This window comes from Aegilops tauschii, chromosome 6, assembly GCF_002575655.3.
Source record: "Aegilops tauschii subsp. strangulata cultivar AL8/78 chromosome 6, Aet v6.0, whole genome shotgun sequence".
NCBI classification, from domain to species: Eukaryota; Viridiplantae; Streptophyta; class Magnoliopsida; order Poales; family Poaceae; genus Aegilops; species Aegilops tauschii.
The window spans coordinates 4,874,310-4,896,001 of NC_053040.3; the positions used below are offsets into that span (position 1 = coordinate 4,874,310).

General features: G+C 41.1%; 1 protein-coding gene across 1 annotated transcript; it reads right to left on the minus strand.

The window, feature by feature from the left end:
• Positions 1–8,930: 8,930 nt before the first annotated feature.
• Positions 8,931–15,020, minus strand: LOC109749792 (disease resistance protein Pik-2-like). Its single transcript, XM_073500570.1, has 6 exons — positions 14,203–15,020; positions 12,537–13,246; positions 11,323–12,332; positions 11,002–11,094; positions 9,565–9,648; positions 8,931–9,477 (listed from the first exon to the last, which is right to left on the minus strand). Exons 1-6 carry the CDS (start codon positions 15,018–15,020, stop codon positions 9,052–9,054), a joined length of 3,141 nt encoding a protein of 1,046 aa, XP_073356671.1. The 3' UTR covers positions 8,931–9,051.
• Between the last annotated feature and the right edge of the window lie 6,672 nt (positions 15,021–21,692).

Consider the following 21,692-nt stretch of genomic DNA (forward strand, 5'->3'; position numbering starts at 1 on the left):
TTTACTAATTATTTTGAGCTATAAGACCGTAAAATTGAAAAGCATTTCAAATGAACTCTGAAAAGGTTGAACGTTGGCATGGTATCATCATTTCATCCACATAGCATGTGCAAGAAAGTTGAGAGGGTTACGGCAAAAACTGGATGCACTTCGTGTACAAAACGGACAATCTCTTTCAAATTATCAGGATTTCATACGGAAACTCGTCTGTTACAAAGGGATTTCATTTTTTAAAACTTATTTGAACTCCTGACTTTTTGTGTGTTCAAAATGCACCATTCAAAGGCACATCATCATTTTTCAATCCTTTCTGACTTCATTTGTTATTTTTCATGCATTTACTAATTATTTTGAGCTATAAGACCCGAAAATTGAAAAGCATTTGAAATGAACTCTGAAAAGGTTGAAAGTTGGCATGGTATCATCATTTCATCCACATAGCATGTGCAAGAAGTTGAGAGGGTTACGGCAAAAACTGGATGCACTTCGTGTACAAAACGGACAATCTCTTTTAAAGTATCAGGATTTCATACGGAAACTCGTCTGTTACAAAGGGATTTCATTTTTTAAAACTTATTTGAACTCCTGACTTTTTGTGTGTTCAAAATGCACCATTCAAAGCCACATTATCATTTTTCAATCCTTTCTGAGTACATTTGTTATTTTTCATGCATTTACTAATTATTTTGAGCTATAAGACCGTAAAATTGAAAAGCATTTCAAATGAACTCTGAAAAGGTTGAACGTTGGCATGGTATCATCATTTCATCCACATAGCATGTGCAAGAAAGTTGAGAGGGTTACGGCAAAAACTGGATGCACTTCGTGTACAAAACGGACAATCTCTTTCAAAGTATTAGGATTTCATACGGAAACTCGTCTGTTACAAAGGGATTTCATTTTTTAAAACTTATTTGAACAGCTGACTTTTTGTGTGTTCAAAATGCACCAATCAAAGCAACATTTTCAATCCTTTCTGACTTCGTTTGTTATTTTTCATGCATTTACTAATTATTTTGAGCTATAAGACCCTAAAATTGAAAAGCATTTCAAATGAACTCTGAAAAGGTTGAAAGTTGGCATGGTATCATCATTTCATCCACATAGCATGTGCAAGAAAGTTGAGAGGGTTACCGCAAAAACTGGATGCACTTCGTGTACAAAACGGACAATCTCTTTCAAAGTATCAGGATTTCATACGGAAACTCGTCTGTTACAAAAGGATTTCATTTTTTAAAACTTATTTGAACTCCTGACTTTATGTGTGTTCAAAATGCACCGTTCAAAGCCACATCATCATTTTTCAATCCTTTCTGACTTCATTTGTTATTTTTCATGCATTTACTAATTATTTTGAGCTATAAGACCCGAAAATTGAAAAGCATTTCAAATGAACTCTGAAAAGGTTGAAAGTTGGCATGGTATCATCATTTCATCCACATAGCATGTGCAAGAAAGTTGAGAGGGTTACGGCAAAAACTGGATGCACTTCGTGTACAAAACGGACAATCTCTTTCAAAGTATCAGGATTTCATACAGAAACTCGTCTGTTACAAAGGGATTTCATTTTTTAAAACTTATTTGAACTCCTGACGTTTTGTGTGTTCAAAATGCACCATTCAAAGCCACATCATCATTTTTCAATCCTTTCTGACTACATTTGTTATTTTTCATGCATTTACTAATTATTTTGAGCTATAAGACCGTAAAATTGAAAAGCATTTCAAATGAACTCTGAAAAGGTTGAACGTTGGCATGGTATCATCATTTCATCCACATAGCATGTGCAAGAAAGTTGAGAGGGTTACGGCAAAAACTGGATGCACTTCGTGTACAAAACGGACAATCTCTTTCAAAGTATCAGGATTTCATACGGAAACTCGTCTGTTACAAAGGGATTTCATTTTTTAAAACTTATTTGAACTCCTGACTTTTTGTGTGTTCAAAATGCACCGTTCAAAGCCACATCATCATTTTTCAATCCTTTCTGACTACATTTGTTATTTTTCATGCATTTACAAATTATTTTGAGCTATAAGACCCTAAAATTTAAAAGCATTTCAAATGAACTCTGAAAAGGTTGAAAGTTGGCATCGTATCATCATTTCATCCACATAGCATGTGCAAGAAAGTTGAGAGGGTTACCGCAAAAACTGGATGCACTTCGTGTACAAAACAAACAATCTCTTTCAAAGTATCAGGATTTCATACGAAAACTCGTCTGTTACAAAGGGATTTCATTTTTGAAAACTTATTTGAACTGCTGACTTTTTGTGTGTTCAAAATGCACCATTCAAAGCAACATCATCATTTTTCAATCCTTTCTGACTTCATTTTTTATTTTTCATGCATTTACTAATTATTTTGAGCTATAAGACCCGAAAATTGAAAAGCATTTCAAATGAACTCTGAAAAGGTTGAAAGTTTGCATGGTATCATCATTTCATCCACATAGCATGTGCAAGAAAGTTGAGAGGGTTACCGCAAAAACTGGATGCACTTCGTGTACAAAACGGACAATCTCTTTCAAAGTATCAGGATTTCATACGGAAACTCGTCTGTTACAAAGGGATTTCATTTTTTTAAACTTATTTGAACTCCTGACTTTTTTTGTGTTCAAAATGCACCATTCAAAGCAACATCATCATTTTTCAATCCTTTCTGACTTCATTTGTTATTTTTCATGCATTTACTAATTATTTTGAGCTATAAGACCCTGAAATTGAAAAGCATTTCAAATGAACTCTGAAAAGGTTGAAAGTTGGCATGGTATCACCATTTCATCCACATAGCATGTGCAAGAAAGTTGAGAGGGTTACCGCAAAAACTGGATGCACTTCGTGTACAAAACGTACAATCTCTTTCAGAGTATCAGGATTCCATACGGAAACTCGTCTGTTACAAAGGGATTTCATTTTTTAAAACTTATTTGAACTCCTGAATTTTTGTGTGTTCAAAATGCACCATTCAAAGGCACATCATCATTTTTCAATCCTTTCTGACTTCATTTGTTATTTTTCATGCATTTACTAATTATTTTGAGCTATAAGACCCGAAAATTGAAAAGCATTTCAAATGAACTCTGAAAAGGTTGAAAGTTGGCATGGTATCATCATTTCATCCACATAGCATGTGCAAGAAGTTGAGAGGGTTACGGCAAAAACGGGATGCACTTCGTGTACAAAACGGACAATCTCTTTCAAAGTATCAGGATTTCATACGGAAACTCGTCTGTTACAAAGGGATTTCATTTTTTAAAACTTATTTGAACTCCTGACTTTTTGTGTGTTCAAAATGCACCATTCAAAGGCACATCATCATTTTTCAATCCTTTCTGACTTCATTTGTTATTTTTCATGCATTTACTAATTATTTTGAGCTATAAGACCCGAAAATTGAAAAGCATTTCAAATGAACTCTGAAAAGGTTGAAAGTTGGCATCGTATCATCATTTCATCCACATAGCATGTGCAAGAAAGTTGAGAGGGTTACCGCAAAAACTGGATGCACTTCGTGTACAAAACAGACAATCTCTTTCAAAGTATCAGGATTTCATACGGAAACTCGTCTGTTACAAAGGGATTTTATTTTTTAAAACTTATTTGAACTGCTGACTTTTTGTGTGTTCAAAATGCACCGTTCAAAGCCACATCATCATTTTTCAATCCTTTCGGACTAATTTGTTATTTTTCATGCATTTACTAATTATTTTGAGCTATAAGACCATAAAATTGAAAAGCATTTCAAATGAACTCTGAAAAGGTTGAAAGTTGGCATGGTATCATCATTTCATCCACATAGCATGTGCAAGAAAGTTGAGAGGTTTACGGCAAAAACTGGATGCACTTCGTGTACAAAACGGACAATCTCTTTCAAAGTATCAGGATTTCATACGGAAACTCGTCTATTACAAAGGGATTTCATTTTTTAAAACTTATTTGAACTCCTGACTTTTCGTGTGTTCAAAATGCACCATTCAAAGCCACATCATCATTTTTCAATCCTTTCTGACTTCATTTGTTATTTTTCATGCATTTACTAATTATTTTGAGCTATAAGACCCTAAAATTGAAAAGCATTTCAAATGAACTCTGAAAAGGTTGAAAGTTGGCATCATATCATCATTTCATCCACATAGCATGTGCAAGAAAGTTGAGAGGGTTACCGCAAAAACTGGATGCACTTCGTGTACAAAACGGACTATCTCTTTCAAAGTATTAGGATTTCATACGGAAACTCGTCTGTTACAAAGGGATTTTATTTTTTAAAACTTATTTGAACAGCTGACTTTTTATGTGTTCAAAATGCACCATTCAAAGCAACATCATCATTTTTCAATCCTTTCTGACTTCATTTGTTATTTTTCATGCATTTACTAATTATTTTGAGCTATAAGACCCTAAAATTGAAAAGCATTTCAAATGAACTCTGAAAAGGTTGAAAGTTGGCATGGTATCATCATTTCATCCACATAGCATGTGCAAGAAAGTTGAGAGGGTTACGGCAAAAACTGGATGCACTACGTCTACAAAACGGACAATCTCTTTCAAAGTATCAGGATTTCATACGGAAACTCGTCTGTTACAAAGGGATTTTATTTTTTAAAACTTATTTGAACTGCTGACTTTTTGTGTGTTCAAAATGCACCATTCAAAGCAACATCATCATTTTTCAATCCTTTCTGACTTCATTTGTTATTTTTCATGCATTTACTAATTATTTTGAGCTATAAGACCCTAAAATTGAAAAGCATTTCAAATGAACTCTGAAAAGGTTGAAAGTTGGCATGGTATCATCATTTCATCCACATAGCATGTGCAAGAAAGTTGAGAGGGTTACCGCAAAAACTGGATGCACTTCGTGTACAAAACGGACAATCCCTTTCAAAGTATCAGGATTTCATACGGAAACTTGTCTGTTACAAAGGGATTTCATTTTTTTAAACTTATTTGAACTCCTGACTTTTTGTGTGTTCAAAATGCACCATTCAAAGCCACATCATCATTTTTCAATCCTTTCTGACTTCATTTGTTAGTTTTCATGCATTTACTAATTATTTTGAGCTATAAGACCCGAAAATTGAAAAGCATTTCAAATGAACTCTGAAAAGGTTGAAAGTTGGCATGGTATCATCATTTCATCCACATAGCATGTGCAAGAAGTTGAGAGGGTTACGGCAAAAACTGGATGCACTTCGTGTACAAAACGGACAATCTCTTTCAAAGTATCAGGATTTCATACGGAAACTCGTCTGTTACAAAGGGATTTCATTTATTAAAACTTATTTGAACTCCTGACTTTTTGTGTGTTCAAAATGCACCGTTCAAAGCCACATCATCATTTTTCAATCCTTTCTGACTACATTTGTTATTTTTCATGCGTTTACTAATTATTTTGAGCTATAAGACCCTAAAATTGAAAAGCATTTCAAATGAACTCTGAAAAGGTTGAAAGTTGGCATGGTATCATCATTTCTTCCACATAGCATGTGCATGAAAGTTGAGAGGGTTACGGCAAAAACTGGATGCACTTCGTGTACAAAACGGACAATCTCTTTCAAAGTATCAGGATTTCATACGGAAACTCGTCTATTACAAAGGGTTTTCATTTTTTAAAACTTATTTGAACTCCTGACTTTTTGTGTGTTCAAAATGCACCATTCAAAGCCACATCATCATTTTTCAATCCTTTCTGACTTCATTTGTTATTTTTCATGCATTTACTAATTATTTTGAGCTATAAGACCCTAAAATTGAAAAGCATTTCAAATGAACTCTGAAAAGGTTGAAAGTTGGCATGGTATCATCATTTCATCCACATAGCATGTGCAAGAAAGTTGAGAGGGTTACGGCAAAAACTGGATGCACTACGTCTACAAAACGGACAATCTCTTTCAAAGTATCAGGATTTCATACGGAAACTCGTCTGTTACAAAGGGATTTTATTTTTTAAAACTTATTTGAACTGCTGACTTTTTGTGTGTTCAAAATGCACCATTCAAAGCAACATCATCATTTTTCAATCCTTTCTGACTTCATTTGTTATTTTTCATGCATTTACTAATTATTTTGAGCTATAAGACCCTAAAATTGAAAAGCATTTCAAATGAACTCTGAAAAGGTTGAAAGTTGGCATGGTATCATCATTTCATCCACATAGCATGTGCAAGAAAGTTGAGAGGGTTACCGCAAAAACTGGATGCACTTCGTGTACAAAACGGACAATCCCTTTCAAAGTATCAGGATTTCATACGGAAACTTGTCTGTTACAAAGGGATTTCATTTTTTAAAACTTATTTGAACTCCTGACTTTTTGTGTGTTCAAAATGCACCATTCAAAGCCACATCATCATTTTTCAATCCTTTCTGACTTCATTTGTTATTTTTCATGCATTTACTAATTATTTTGAGCTATAAGACCCGAAAATTGAAAAGCATTTCAAATGAACTCTGAAAAGGTTGAAAGTTGGCATGGTATCATCATTTCATCCACATAGCATGTGCAAGAAGTTGAGAGGGTTACGGCAAAAACTGGATGCACTTCGTGTACAAAACGGACAATCTCTTTCAAAGTATCAGGATTTCATACGGAAACTCGTCTGTTACAAAGGGATTTCATTTATTAAAACTTATTTGAACTCCTGACTTTTTGTGTGTTCAAAATGCACCGTTCAAAGCCACATCATCATTTTTCAATCCTTTCTGACTACATTTGTTTTTTTTCATGCGTTTACTAATTATTTTGAGCTATAAGACCATAAAATTGAAAAGCATTTCAAATGAACTCTGAAAAGGTTGAAAGTTGGCATGGTATCATCATTTCTTCCACATAGCATGTGCATGAAAGTTCAGAGGGTTACGGCAAAAACTGGATGCACTTCGTGTACAAAACGGACAATCTCTTTCAAAGTATCAGGATTTCATACGGAAACTCGTCTATTACAAAGGGTTTTCATTTTTTAAAACTTATTTGAACTCCTGACTTTTTGTGTGTTCAAAATGCACCATTCAAAGCCACATCATCATTTTTCAATCCTTTCTGACTTCATTTGTTATTTTTCATGCATTTACTAATTATTTTGAGCTATAAGACCCTAAAATTGAAAAGCATTTCAAATGAACTCTGAAAAGGTTGAAAGTTTGCATGGTATCATCATTTCATCCACATAGCATGTGCAAGAAAGTTGAGAGGGTTACGGCAAAAACTGGATGCACTTCGTGTACAAAACGGACAATCTCTTTCAAAGTATCAGGATTTCATACGGAAACTCGTCTGTTACAAAGGGATTTTATTTTTTAAAACTTATTTCAACTCCTGACTTTTTGTGTGTTCAAAATGCACCATTCAAAGCAGAGACTGATTTTGAATGGTGCATATTCAACACACAAAAAGTCTGTAAAGATCGCGAACCCCAACATAAAAAAATGAGCATAGATGCACTTATAGAGAAAATTCAACCTAAATTCATAATAAATTTCTATGAATTTCAGAGAAACTCACTCTGAATTTAGGTCAAATCCCCTGTATAAGGGCATCTATTTTCATTTTGAGAGGAGCTCAACAAGGCAGAGAGGGACGGGCTTATAAACCGGTGTGAGCGCCCTTCGGTTGGCGAGGTGGGACTAAACTCTGGCCGCAACGAGGACCAACCCTTTAGTCCCGGTTTGTGGTACAAACCGGGACTAATGGTCATGGGCCAGGGGCGAGGCGCATTGATCCCGGTTCGTGCCTTGAAGCGGGACCAAAAGGTCCAGACGAACCGGGACCAGTGGCCCACGTGGCCCGGCCGGCCCCCTGGGCTCACGAACCGGGACTAATGCACCCCATGGGTCCCGGTTCGTGCGGAACCGGGACTAATGGGCTAGCCAGGCCCGAACGAAAGCCCTGTTTTCTACTAGTGAAGATAGAACTAGAAATGGTTTCAAAAATTTCAGTTGGACCAAAGTGAACAAGAAGAAAATCACATCAAATATAATCTACTCCATGCATGTATGCTAACTTCCTAGTGACAATTTTGCACATAGCCATGACATTCATGCACAAATTCTGCTTTACAACTTCAAGACATATGGATACTCTTTACAGATAGGGATGGGAACAACGAACACATCTCTTACAAAATACATGGATAATTGAATAGGAGATAATACCCTGGATCCATTAAGCTGCAGAGGATGGGCGGCTCCTTGGCAACGGCTGTGTCGACGTTGACTGGACCAGCAGCACGGCGGCGCTACATTTACATTCTTCCAGGCGGCGATGACGGTGGCTACTAGGTGAGGTCGTTTTAGAGGATAGGAAGGCCACCCGTGCTAGAACTAGGTGCGGTGTTACAACAGATGGAGAGAGAATGCTGATGGAGCAGATTCCTAACCCTAGCTGACAGATCGCCTGCTAGAGGTACAGAAAGGGAACAGAGGACAAGGAGATGATGGGTTTGGAGGGACTATTTCGCAGTTAAATTAATTTGCAAGGTCCATTATGTAAAATGTACCTTCGGCCACCTGATGATAACATCCCACCCATCGATTTTCCATCCAGTGGCGCACAATTGCTCGGATCATCTGGTGCACAAGTCGGGCCGTTGCACAAGATACATTCTCGGTGGGGGTTTGTTACCCGACACTTTGGTGACCGTTCGTGATAAATGGGTCAATGACTCCCATGGATTGAAAATGTAGTGTATGTGGATGCTATATATTGAAGATGGATGTAGGTTCTGCGTTTGCTTGTGTAGGATATTGAAATATTTTCAAATTTTCATGTGCTATAATGTAATGCTGAAAAAGAATGATTAAAGTCTGGCCACATAATGTAGTAAAACCATAAAAAAATTTCATACTAAAACTCTTTGCTTCTATATCCTTGCACATGAATCATTACATGTAATACTCTTTGGAGAGCACTGTGGCTACACTAGCAGTTATCCATACGATAGATTCATTACATAAGTTTCAAAAATGATTATAGTAAACCTTAAAATAAACAATGCCTAGAAAACCGCTCACATAAATCTAGACGACATGAACTACATACTAATCGTGACAATACTCATGCAATCTTCACCACCTGATGCTCATCCACAGGATCCGGACAAATCGGCAGGATGGTTTTAACCATACAAAAAGTGGCTTGTTCTCCGGCCCACCCATATGACTTTCCATGAAATTTCTTCAAATCATCATATCGCATCTTCACATAAACATATCCACTTCTTTCATTATGTTGGGACTGCACAACGCGCCAGTTGTAGTGCTTGAGCTTATCATGTATTATGCAACCAACAATAAAACAAGTTGCTTGTTGGTTTGGTTTAACAATGGCTTCAATAACCATAGTCTGGCGAACACCAAATTTGATTCCGAGCTGAGCGGCAATAGCACTGGATACTCTCACTACCTTGGCTGAATTTAAATCATGATAGGGTGATGATGGTGGATCATCATCACCCCTTGATTCTTGCACAATTTTCTGTTTCTGCAAGGAGCAAAATCATATTACAACCAATCTAACAAAGGCACGCACTAAATTATCTAAAGTGACTCAAAAATAGTTGATAATTACCTTATCATCTGAACTCGGAGCAGTCCTAGAAGTAGAACCCTCTTCAAAGAATGAGCGCTTCCTTGACCATTCACTTTGATCCATCTACATATACAGAGATAGAGAGTTACACATACAAATAGTTAGTCCCATGCACACTTGAAATTACTTTCATAAAACTTAATTAACAATGTCAAAAAGGTTTGCAACAACTCACAGATGGACCGAGATGCAAGCCTTAGGGCAAAAATGATGTACTACTCATAATACACAGCATGTAATGAAATAGACGGACAACACCAAAAGCTATTGATGCCAGGTTCAATCAATGAACAACGAGCAGCAGTAGAGCATACTGGTTGGCACCAAAGTTCCCAATTTTTTTTCATATATTACTTCCCATAAAACAAACTGGCATGTCGGTCTACATCAATGCCCTAAAAGTGGCCCAACATGTGGCCCTCGCTTGAGAGGCTCACATGCTGGTGTTATCAAACTGACAAGCGGAACCCGTCTTGCCGACGACACATTGATACAAGTGGTTCCTTTTACCAAGGGCTGAATTGCTTGCACTTCCTTGATCATCATCATGACCTCATATAACTAGGAGAAACCGGTATGGTTGTGACCATATCCAATGCAGTGAAAACAGCGGTACACTCCCACTCACGTCCATGCACCTGCACGCCTACACACACGTCACGAGCCGGCTCGGTCCGGACAGAGCCAGAGCCACACAACAAAAAAGGACTCGTTCCAGGTACTCGGCTCGGCTCATGGGGTCATTGTTTATGAAATCAAACTTGATTAGGGATGTGTGCACATGTGTGGGGATGTTTCTCAAGTTTAAGCATTGTTGAATGTTTTGACAGCTCACAAAGTTTCAACATGGAATGAATTTCTTGGATGTCGTGGCAAAAGAAATTCAATGTTCCAAAAAGGCTATTTCCAAAAGCATTTTCGAGCACTGATTTTGTTTTTTTGTCAAGGCTTCCGTGAATGTCATTCCATGATGAAACTTTGCATACAATTGAAATATTCAACAATATTTGCCTCAATGTTTTTTTACTTTTTACAATTTTTTATTGAATTTGTTATTCAAATAGGGGTTAAAAATTTCAATGAAATTTCTGAAATTTCTCATATTTCAGTGGGGTCCAAAATATTTTTAACCCCAAAATTTCAATACAGATTCAAACTGATTTCAAAATAAATTGAAATTATGTTCCGTGCATTTTTTAAAATTATGTTAAAATTAAGCGAAATTAAAAATCTGAAATAATTTCTGATGTGAAATTTCTGAAATCTTGCATATTTCAGTGAGGTCCAGAATTATTTTGGTTCTGAAAAAAAAAAACCCCACTGCATATGTGCTTATGAGCAGAGGACTTTCGTGTAACCAGCAGCTATTTTGGTTATTATGCTCAATACAGTGCGAGCTAGTATGCAGCCTTATACCTCATGGCTAGTAGACAAAACCTCCTCGTCGGAATTACCATCTTCGTCGGAATCATCATCTTGGTCGGAATCATCATCTTGGTCGGAATCATACTGCAAGAAAGAAAGAAAGGGAAGCATGCACCCAATTAGAGGAATATACATATAGTACATCGATATGTGGCACCAGATGGTAGTATATGTGAATACAGCAGGTGAGGTATATATGTGAAGCGTACTTCTGAACTGGATATATGCAAGATCTGTGTGAGGCTAGGATTTCATGGGAATGGCATAAAATAGATGCTTGAGTTGATTTAACCCATAAATGTACAAACGTACCTCGCAGTAGCATCTATCTATAGCCAATCCAGGACGGTTGGGGTGGACTTTCGTGGCCGCGTGCCGCAGCGCTACCTCAGTCAGCTCCACCTCTTCCCTAGTGAACCCCTTCCCGTGAAGTTCATAATAGACATGTTGGAGCAAAGGCATGTTCCCCGGTACTAAGCCGCTGACGTCCTGATTTCCTACGCTGATACAGCATTTCAAATCTTCAAGCATTGGGAGCGCTCCCCCCTCTCTACCAAATATGATCTCTATAGTCGCGTCGAGATTTCTCAAGTTTTGGAACTCATCGCTACCAACAGCATATGCTAAGGGAGTGTTATCTATCGACATGTAGAGGCAGCGGAGCACTGGTAGCCTCCCGAGGATACGCAGATCCTGTTCTCGCACCACTTTGACATATAAGTTCAGGTAGGATAGATGCGGACAACACGTGGAATCCATCCACGATGGACGCCTTGGTAAACATATGCCAATCAGTAACACCTCACGGAGCTCTAGTGGCGGTGCCCAGGCTTCCCAGGCACCATCATCATTATATTCCTCAGTCATGACATTCAGAATTTGGATTCTGCGCAGATTGCATAGCGACTCAACCAAAGCCTTACTCATGCTCTCGTCTAACTCAGGGATACGAATATTTAGATTCCTCATCTCTGTCAGCTTTCTCAGCTGCGTGACAAAGTTTGGGCACTCGTCCACGCAGAGCTCAAGATCTTCCAGAGATGTCAACTTCCCTATCTTAGCCATTATAGTTGTGATCCTGTAGGCACGCAGGCACATCAGTTTGCTCATCTCAGCGACAGAGGCTGGCAATTCCTCTATGTCACTCCCCCTTATGTCTAAGGTTTGCAGAAACTTGAGATCATGTCCTATCTTCACTGGAAGCTCCACAACCGGTGTCTCAACCAGCCCTAGGTACCTCAGCTGAACCAACCTGCCAAGATGCTCAAGGCGACAAGCCCCCGCAGAAAAATCACAGTTATCCAGGACCAATACTCGTAACACTGTAAATTTCAACAGTTGGAGCAATCTACTATCACTAGACAAGGTTGCACTAAATGACCTCACATGTCCCATTTCCATGCTAACAGGGTTGCGCCCTGCACACCATCGGTGGATGGCTAATCTATGAACAGTGCTGCTTTTACTAGGTAAATATGTGTGGAGGTCCTTGTCATTATCACAAATTGTAACAAAGTTTAACTTACTAGACAAGTTGCGTATTAAATCCAGCACCATATCATGAACACGACAACCATCATAGTTAGTGCTGCTATTGCCCTCCGTCAGCCGGATCATACTTCTATTTGCAAGCTGGTTAAAATAGCTCTCACCAATGTCAAATAATCTTAACCCTTGTTTACACTGGATAAAACCTTCTGCAATACAGATCCATATCAACTCCCTTTTCTTAATCAAGTGATCTTCTGGAAAGATGCTTAGGTGCAATAAGCAATTCTTTAGGTAAGGAGGAAGATCATAATAGCTAAAAGACAATATCTTTCTTGTGTTTGTAATAGCTTCGTTGTCCTCATGCCCAAATCCAATAGCATCATATACCTTTGGCCAGTCCTCCCGGCGTTTATCAACAAGCAAGCTAGCTATTGTAATTATAGATAGTGGGACACCACCACACTTCCTTAAAATTTTGGTGGACACTTCAGAAGTCTCATCATCATGAATCGTGCCTTTAGCACCCCACAGTCTTCTGCAGAATAATTGTTTGGACATATCATCTGAAAGTAGTTTTATGTTGTAAACACCACCTACTTTTTCAGCAACTTCACAAATACGAGTAGTTACAATTATTCTACTTTCAACCTTACTCTCCCCCAGTTCAGGATTACTCTCCTCCAATGCACACTTGACAATTTCCCATGTTGACATATCCCATATGTCATCAATAACTATCAAGTACCTATTTGCAAAAAAAGGAAAGCTTTAAAAAGGTAAATTATCTAGAGTAGTATCAATTCAAACAAGGATCCTCTCCGTCCATCCAGATCCATACATGCATTAATTTGAGGTGGTTGTCAAATATTTTCATCGAATTCATATTATTTCTCAGTTGCAGGGTTGAAAGGTATTGAGTGTTCTGTTCATGTACTGAGTAATAAAGCCATCTATTACTATAGTGAATCTCTTGTCATCTTTTTCACATGGCTAGTAGTCTAGAATTCTACATATATGTATGTATGAGAGTAGTTTTTATACATCCCACCACACTACACCTCCGCAAGAAAACATAGCAAAACATTTCAAAAAAATCTGAAACGTTGTGGGAATGATTATTAACAAATGATATAGGCGCTTGAAAAAGCTTGATGGTCAAATAACATTCGAGGAGCTCTGTACATGTTTTTACAAAATTTGCTCAAACAACGCACATACATTTTTGAGTAATTTTGAGTAATTTTGTTTTTTTTACAGATCTCCTTAAATGTTATTTGACCACCAAACTTTGCAAGCTCCCGTAACATCTATTCATAATCTTTCCCAGAAAGTTTCAGAACTTTTTGAAATATTTTTCTATGTTTTCTTGCGGGGGTGTAGTGTGGTGGGGTGCAGCAACTACTTTCCCATGTACTCCCTCCGTCCGAAAAAGCTTGTCTCTAAAATGGATGTATCTAGCACCCCAAGTTAGTGCTAGATACATCCATTTGAGGAACAAGCTTGGGACAAGCTTTTTCGGACAGAGGGAGTATGTATTAGAAGCAAAATGGGAGAACATGTAATGACAAGCAGCTCATGTAAGCATTAAATGTGACCGAGTAGCAAAATACTTGGTACAAAGTACAAGTGGGCATACGTAAGGATGACATTGATAAGTTGGGCGGGTGGTGGGGGTGTGGGGGGGGGGGGGGATGTGCGTACCTTTTGTTAATGAGGAATCTTTTTAGTTCATCAATAAGCTGCCTTACATCCATTTGTGACGAGGTAATGTTTTTATACTTGTTCTTGTCAAGTTCATGGAGAATATCCCGAAGAACTTTCCTTTGGTCAGGATTTTGACCCACTGGAACAAAACCCCAACAGTCGAATCTCTTCTTATGTTTGTCATAAAAAGCTTTAGCAAGAGTTGTCTTACCCCATCCTCCGAATCCAACAACCGAGATTGCCTTCAACCCTTTTTCAGACACGTCAAGACACTCAGATAGCTTTGCTAGCTCGTTCATTGCCTTATCAATACCAACAAGGTCAGAGACCTTGTTGTACAGAGCCGAGAGACGAGGGTCTATCGCAGTCGTGGGATTTGCAACAACATCATCGATTTTGTACCTATCATAGCGTTCTTTCACCTTGCTAACTTGGCTCTTGATATGCTTGATGTCGTTAGCCATTTCACGGCGAGCCTTGAGCATGATGATCTCATTCTTGGTCTTGTTGATGAAGCCCATGAAGGTGTGGGGCATGCATGGCTGAAAACCCTTGATGCACACCATAGAGGAGTCAAGGGTGTCCTCTATGGCGTAGGACATTTCTCTGACCTCACAAGCCCAAATGTGGACCTGTCCGTCAAGCTGGTCTAGTGGCACATTGGAAACCTTTTCAAGGGCAGCTTGCATGTGCTCGAGCTCAGACATGAGTTCCATGATACCCTGCTTCACACTAGTCTGTAGGTTGTACTCCTCCTGGAGTAGCTCCCCTAGCTTAGGGAGGACGGCCCCCATCGCCCCCGTTGCGAACTCCATGCTCAACTCTCACCCTCTTGGCCACTCCCGGCCTCTTATCTCTCTCTGCTATACAGCTTCTTAAATCCTCTTTGTTTCTCCCTTAATTTCTTTTCTTCATGTATGAGAAGCTAACACTTTAGCTTGCTAGCTATAACTAAATTGCCACCGTGGTTCGTCTTCATATATAGACTACTTGCGAGGACGTTGTTACTGAGGCTGGATAGAGAAGAGTTAAGGTCCCCAATGTCTGGCTACTAGGAATATTATGCACAGCTCAGCTAGCTAGGTCCAATCGTATTAATCCAATCAACATGTATTAGAATGGTGATGACCGAGTCAAAGGAGGCTAGCCGGCCGTGTAGTACGATATTACCAAGGACATGGCTGCTAGCCAGATTAAACCAAAATTGTAGATGAAACCAGAGTTCATATATTAACCCAGTCAGCATGCATTCGAATGGTAGTGACCGAGTCAAAAGAGGTGAGCGCTAGATCTCAAGGAAAAATTATGTCGATGAGACCAAAGCTTGTAGATTAATTGAGAGGATAGACAGGGAATCGTTTTCCTCTCCCTCACAGCTAGCACAGCCTGTTTGTTTGGCCCTGATGATTGTTTCCGTGTCAGGCAGTCAGTTTGCACGCACAAGTTTGTTAGGACAAACCGGCCAGAAAATCCACACAGTCGACTGAGCCAAGGACTGAGAAAGGGGCGGCGCCCCTCTCCACTCCGGCGGCATCTCTCCGGTTCGGTTCGTTTCAGGCAGTGTCCACACCGAGCCTTCTTTGGGGTGACCGCGTGGAGATGGAGGACTCTGATGATGATCTTCCATCACAGGTGGTGGAGGAGCACCACCGACAGATGGTGGATGAGGTTTCCTGCAGCCGACGCCGCATATGCGCCCAGACACCCCGGTGGAGACGGATGTGTCTATGGTGGTGGTTGCGGTGGAGGGACGACCAGCGGCGACTTCTCCCCCCCCCCCCCTAAAGTGTTGGGTTCTAGGCCTCCATCTCGCTCTCCGTCGCCATGTTCGACCAGCTCGACACAGGTGGTGTCCAGGCCGGTCAGTGATGATAGCCAATTGGCGGTGATCAGTGCTTCGGCCGTCGCGGTTAACGGTACCGCGGTGGATCAGGCTGGGAGGTCCATCCCTCCCACTTCTTCAGACTCGTTCGGGCATATGACAGGCGGTCATAGCCCGGATGGAGTCGCTGTGGAGGACATGATCGCTTTTGGAGGTATTCCGGATCCTATGTCCGGTGACAGACGGTTCAGTACACTACTAGGAAAAGGCCTACCACGAAAGACCCAGCGGGCTTTATAGCGGGAGAGGCTCCCGTCAGAGTGGAATTTTTGGCGGAAGACCCATTTTCCAGAAACGATATTTGTATTGGAAGGAAGAGGAACTAACTTCCAAGTATTGTTTTGAATTAAAGCATCGTATTCTTCTTGCATGGTAGCAGCCCAATTTGGATCAAGAAGAGCAGTTTTGTAAGTTCTGGGGATGGAAGAGAGAGATGTGGTAGCATGTAGGTTGAGGCGATCTGTGGGCTGGCGAAAACCTGATTTGACGCGAGTACGCATGCCATGATCATTGATAGGGGCGACGGTAGGAACAACTTTAGCTGGTAGGATGGAAACAGGGGTGTATGGTGTAGGAGAAGATGCGGACAATGGGTGGGGTGGTGTTGGGTTTTGTGGTTACGGGTTGGGTGTTGGTGGGTTGGCTGATGGCGGGTTGGGTGGTGGCGAGTTGTTTGGTTACGGGTTGGGTGGTGACTGGGTGTTTGATGGTGGGTTGGGTGGTGTCTGCGTGTTGGATGGTGCTGCCGTGACAGTAGGTGCGGTAGGTTGGGCTGCCGTGATAGGAGTATAGAGGTGGAATGTGTAGGAGATATGCCCTAGAGGCAATAATAAATGTTATTGATTATCTCCCTGTTCATAATTATGTCTATGTTTCATGCTATAACTGCTGTGGTTCCCGAGCCCGTATATCCATAAAGGCTCTGGGGAGAACCCATATGCACGTGTGGAATAATAAACGGTAAAATGTATTCCTAGTCGTGCCTCTAAGACTAGCTCAAGTGTTGCATGATGATTATGTTTTCCCAATCATGGGCATGTCTATGCCAAGCAACTTTGAGGGCACAATGTCAGGAAGGACATTTGTGTTGAATCGACCCGAATTGATGTTATGCTATGAGATACATTCGTCACAAGTTAATGGTTTATAACACAGAGATAGTTAATGTTTGCATAATTCCTTAGACCATGAGAGTATCGAGTTTCTTCATCCTTGCTTCATGAACTTTGGGGTTTGTTAAACGTCATCCGTAACTGGATGGCTATTACGGCGGCTTACGGGTTCATGGGAAAGTATGTTAAGTAACTTGATAGCTCGAGATTGGGATTTGCTCCTCCGACGATGGAGAGATATACTCGGGTCCTCTCGGTGTTACAGTGTCCATCATCGTCTGGCCAGACACTTTGTGATTTGATCACGGGGATGCCGGAACACGAAACGAGAAAAGAGAACAAAACCGGTAACGAGGTAACTCGCATAGTAGACAAAGTGTTGGCCCACGGGGATGCAATAAATCTCACCTCAGGTGTTTGTGATATATCGTGAAGCAACAGGAATAGCTCACCGCAACTGGAGGTTCACTCGAATATTCATCCGTGTGGTTATAGGGGTCAATATGGGTGTCCACGGCTCCGATGTTGATCATTGATCGGAAGGGGTTCCAGGTCATGTCTATACTTCACCGAACCTATAGGGTCACACGCTTAAGGGTCATCTATCTGCTGAATACTAGACATGGAGTCTGAGGGAAAATCACCGAAAAAGTTTCGGACACCGGAAAAGTTTCGGACAGCGGAAAAGTTCCGCAGAGAGAGGTCACCGGATGAGTTCCGGTGAAACTGAAAAGTTCTTTCAGGGGATACCATAAAGTCAAATTGGTTTCGGCACATGCCCGATAATTCTTGGAGGATGCCAAAATCATTCTGGAAGCTTTCTGGAATTTTCCGGGATAATAACCGGATATGCTCCGGAGCTGCCGGAACCACTTCAGATGCTTTTCGCAGATGAAAATCACTAAACCGGAATTGTTTCGGAACGCGTTGAAAATAATTTTGGTGGGTACTGGAAATGTTCTAAGCCCACACAAATATTTTCAGTTCGAACGGACGCTGAAAAATGTCGTCGTGAATAGTGAAAATCAGCTTTATGGTTACTTTATGGAAAGCCACCTTTTGGGGCTTTGCTCCAAAAGATCTTGGGGATGACATGGATGGATAGGAGCCATTTTTTGGGCCCCTCATGGGGGTGTGGCCGGCCACATGGGGTATCCCCCTTGGGGACCCTCTTGTTCATTGGTTTCACTCCTACACTACTAGAAAAAGGGCTATAGATGGGATCGACACTAATGGCGCACCAGACAAGTGGTGCGCCATTAATATATACTAATGGCGCACCACCTTCTGATACGCCATTAGAGTTGAAATTACTAATGGCGCACCTGGCCCAGGGTGCGCCATTAGTATCCTAAAATATTTTTTTTAACTAGTGCGCCTGTCCAAACATACTAATCGCGCATCTAGACGCAGTGCGCCATTAGTAGTTGAAACTACTAATGGCGCACCTGGCCCAGGGTGCGCCATTAGTATCAAAAAAAAATTTAACTAGTGCGCCTGTCCAAACATACTAATGGCGCATCCAGACACAGTGCGCCATTAGTAGTTGAAACTACTAATGGCGCACCTTGCCCAGGGTGCGCCATTAGTATCAAAAAAAATAAATTTAACTAGTGCGCCTGTCCAAACATACTAATGGCGCATCCAGACACAGTGCGCCATTTCGATCACTCCTCGTCTGCAGCGGTATTTCGCGGACCCTAAGGTAGCAAAGCTCCTGCGTTGGCACGCGGATAGGGAGGAGAAGAAGCGAGAAGATGACGCAAATGATCCGGAGATAGATAAAAAAGATAAGATGCTGAGTCACCCTAAGGATGCGAGCCAGTGGCAAGCGTTGAACTTCGAAGACCTAGAATTTGGGAACGATCCAAGGAACATCGTGCTGGGCGCGAGCACCGATGGAGTCAATCCGTTTGGCAGCCAGAGAAGCACACATAGCACCTGGCCTGTGTTTGTGTGGATGTACAACCTTCCCCCCTGGTTGTGCATGAAGAGGAAGTACATTCACATGAGTATGCTAATTGAAGGACCCAAACAACCAGGGAACGACATCAATCTGTATCTGGGGCTGCTGAAAGAGGAGCTTGACACGCTGTGGAAAACGCCAGCCAATACGTCCGGGGTAACGATGGAATCCTACACCGGTAACGACAAGGACAGATACTACGGAAGGATCGAGGAGATCTGGGAGCTGAGCTACGCTGGAGAGAAGGTCCCGATGTTCCGTGTCAGATGGGCCAAGAGCGTCCTAAAAGAAGACCGGTATTTCACCACCATGGTTATACCCGAAGCCAAATCCAAGACCGCAGGCGCAAACGTCACCGCGAAAAATGAGCCATGGGTACTGGCTTCCCAAGTGGACCAATGCTTCTTCATTACCGACCCGTCAAAGCCCAGTCGTGTTGTCGTGAGGAGAGGCAAAAGGAAGATCATCGGAATGGATGGAGTAGCCAATGAGCAAGACTTCGACAAGTACGGCGACCCGAGAATCGAACATGACGACGATGATGAAGTAGCAGCATACACCACAAGAAGAAGCAGGACCACCCTACCTAAAGGACGTCCGTTCCACAGAAGAACTCCATTTGCGAAAAAGAAGGGCAAGAAGATTGTGAACAGATAGCTAGCTAAGATCGATTGTATTTAAATCGTAGCCTTCATTTCTCGATTGTATTTCATGGGCACTTTTTGAACTATCATGAATATTTTTAAATTTCATGGACACTCGATCTCGATCCCCCTCCATCTCGATCGCTAGCTATCCCACCTCGCCAGATCCGGTCCCCCTCGCCGCCGAGCACCCTCCGGTCCACCGGCCCCCGCACCCCGCGCACCCTCCCCCGCTCCACCGGCATTACTGTTTGATGATATTTTAAAAAAAATTATTATTGTCTTATAAAAAATTATTATTGTCTTATAAAAAAATATTACTATCTTATAAAAAAATTATTACTGTCTTATGAAAAATTATTACTGTCTTATAAAAATTATTACTGTCTTATAAAAAAATTATTACTGTCTTATAAAAAAATTGTGGAGCCTGGGAATCAAACCCAGGACCTCCTGGTGTGAGAACTGGCTGCTGACCAGTCCAGCTAGTAGAGGGGACTTGGTGTGGATCAGGTAAGGTGGAAGATAACCTTTTGGCTCGAGCAGAAATAAAAAAAAAACTAATGGCGCACCAGGGTGAGGTGCGCCATTAGTATGGATGTACTTATGGCGCACCGAGGGGTGGTGCGCCATTAGTATTGTGCCCTCGCCCTCGCCTATCCCCGGCCCAAACCTATCCCCTCTCTCTCCCTCGCCCTCGCCCTCGATCCCCTTCCCCTCTCCTCTCCCGACGCCGCTGCCCCGCCGCCTCGACGCCGCCCCGTCGTCCTCGTCTCCGCCCCGACGCCCCGACGCCGCTGCCCCTTCCCCTCTCCGCCCCGTCGTCCTCGTCTCCGCCCCGACGCCCCGACGCCTCGACGCCGCCCCGTCGTCCTCGTCCTCGCCCTCCTCCTCGTCCGCGCCACCGCCGCGCCGCTCTGACCTCCTCCTTGTCCCCTCCGGCCTCCTCCGCCTCCTCAGGTACTGCCCCACCTCTCCCTCCCCCTCCGGCCTCCTCCTTCCTCTCCCTCCACCACATTTGCAGGCAGCTACTGAGAGTTAGGTTTAAAGATTATTGATGGTGCTTTAAAAAACTCTAAGCATTTTGATTGATCACAAACTAAAAAAATTGACGATTATATATGTGAACCTCATGTAGTGGGAATGTCGCAAATAGCAAGTTATACTTTTTGTCCCCAGGATGAACATGCACATAGCAGAAGTAAAAGTCAAGTTGGGAGTTGTATATTTTAGACCAAAAAGGATCTTTATTTATTTTCTTAAAAGGGTCCTTTATAGTTTTTTTTTTTGTCAGTAAGAGTAAGTAGGAAGACAAGATTATGGTGGAAGTTCTTTTTCTCTCTTTCTCTGTTCTTGTGGACTGCAGGAGTGATAAAATGGTTTCTTTTGTTTTAAGCACTAAAATATTACTTGAGCACACGAGCGATAATATTTTCATTTAGTTGATAAATCATCAAACTGTTTTCTTTGCTGGAAACCATGTGTGCAATGTAGGCCAGTTTTACAACGTGAGCAATAGCATCAGCAAGGAAAGTAATATGTAATTATAGAGAGCTAAACCCATATATGTCCTCTCAAAATCTATATTCCAATGAACTGTCATTGTCTTACTATCCTTCCTGTAGTATTTATAATTATTTTGAAGGAAAGCTTCACTCAACAGTTGAGAAACTTGCATGTTCCATTTAAGAGAAAATTTGAGACATGGTTTTCTATGAATTGATCTATCAATGATGTTGACAGCAAGGAATAGTGTTTCACCCAGTAGCTCAAGCTTATAGTGCACCTACATTGGACAATGAAACATTGGGGTTCCTAAGAACTTTCCATTCCGGAGCATACTAAGTTAAGACTAATTTGCACAAGCAGTATCACTAAACTAT

Coding starts and splice junctions, on each gene's coding strand:
- LOC109749792 (XM_073500570.1), bottom strand. CDS start 15,020: ATGGAGTTCGCAACGGGGGCGATGGGGGCCGTCCTCCCTAAGCTAGGG. Junction 13,247..14,202: donor AGATTCCTCATTAACAAAAG/GTACGCACATCC, acceptor TTTTGCAAATAG/GTACTTGATAGTTATTGATG. Junction 9,478..9,564: donor CTCCGAGTTCAGATGATAAG/GTAATTATCAAC, acceptor TGCTCCTTGCAG/AAACAGAAAATTGTGCAAGA.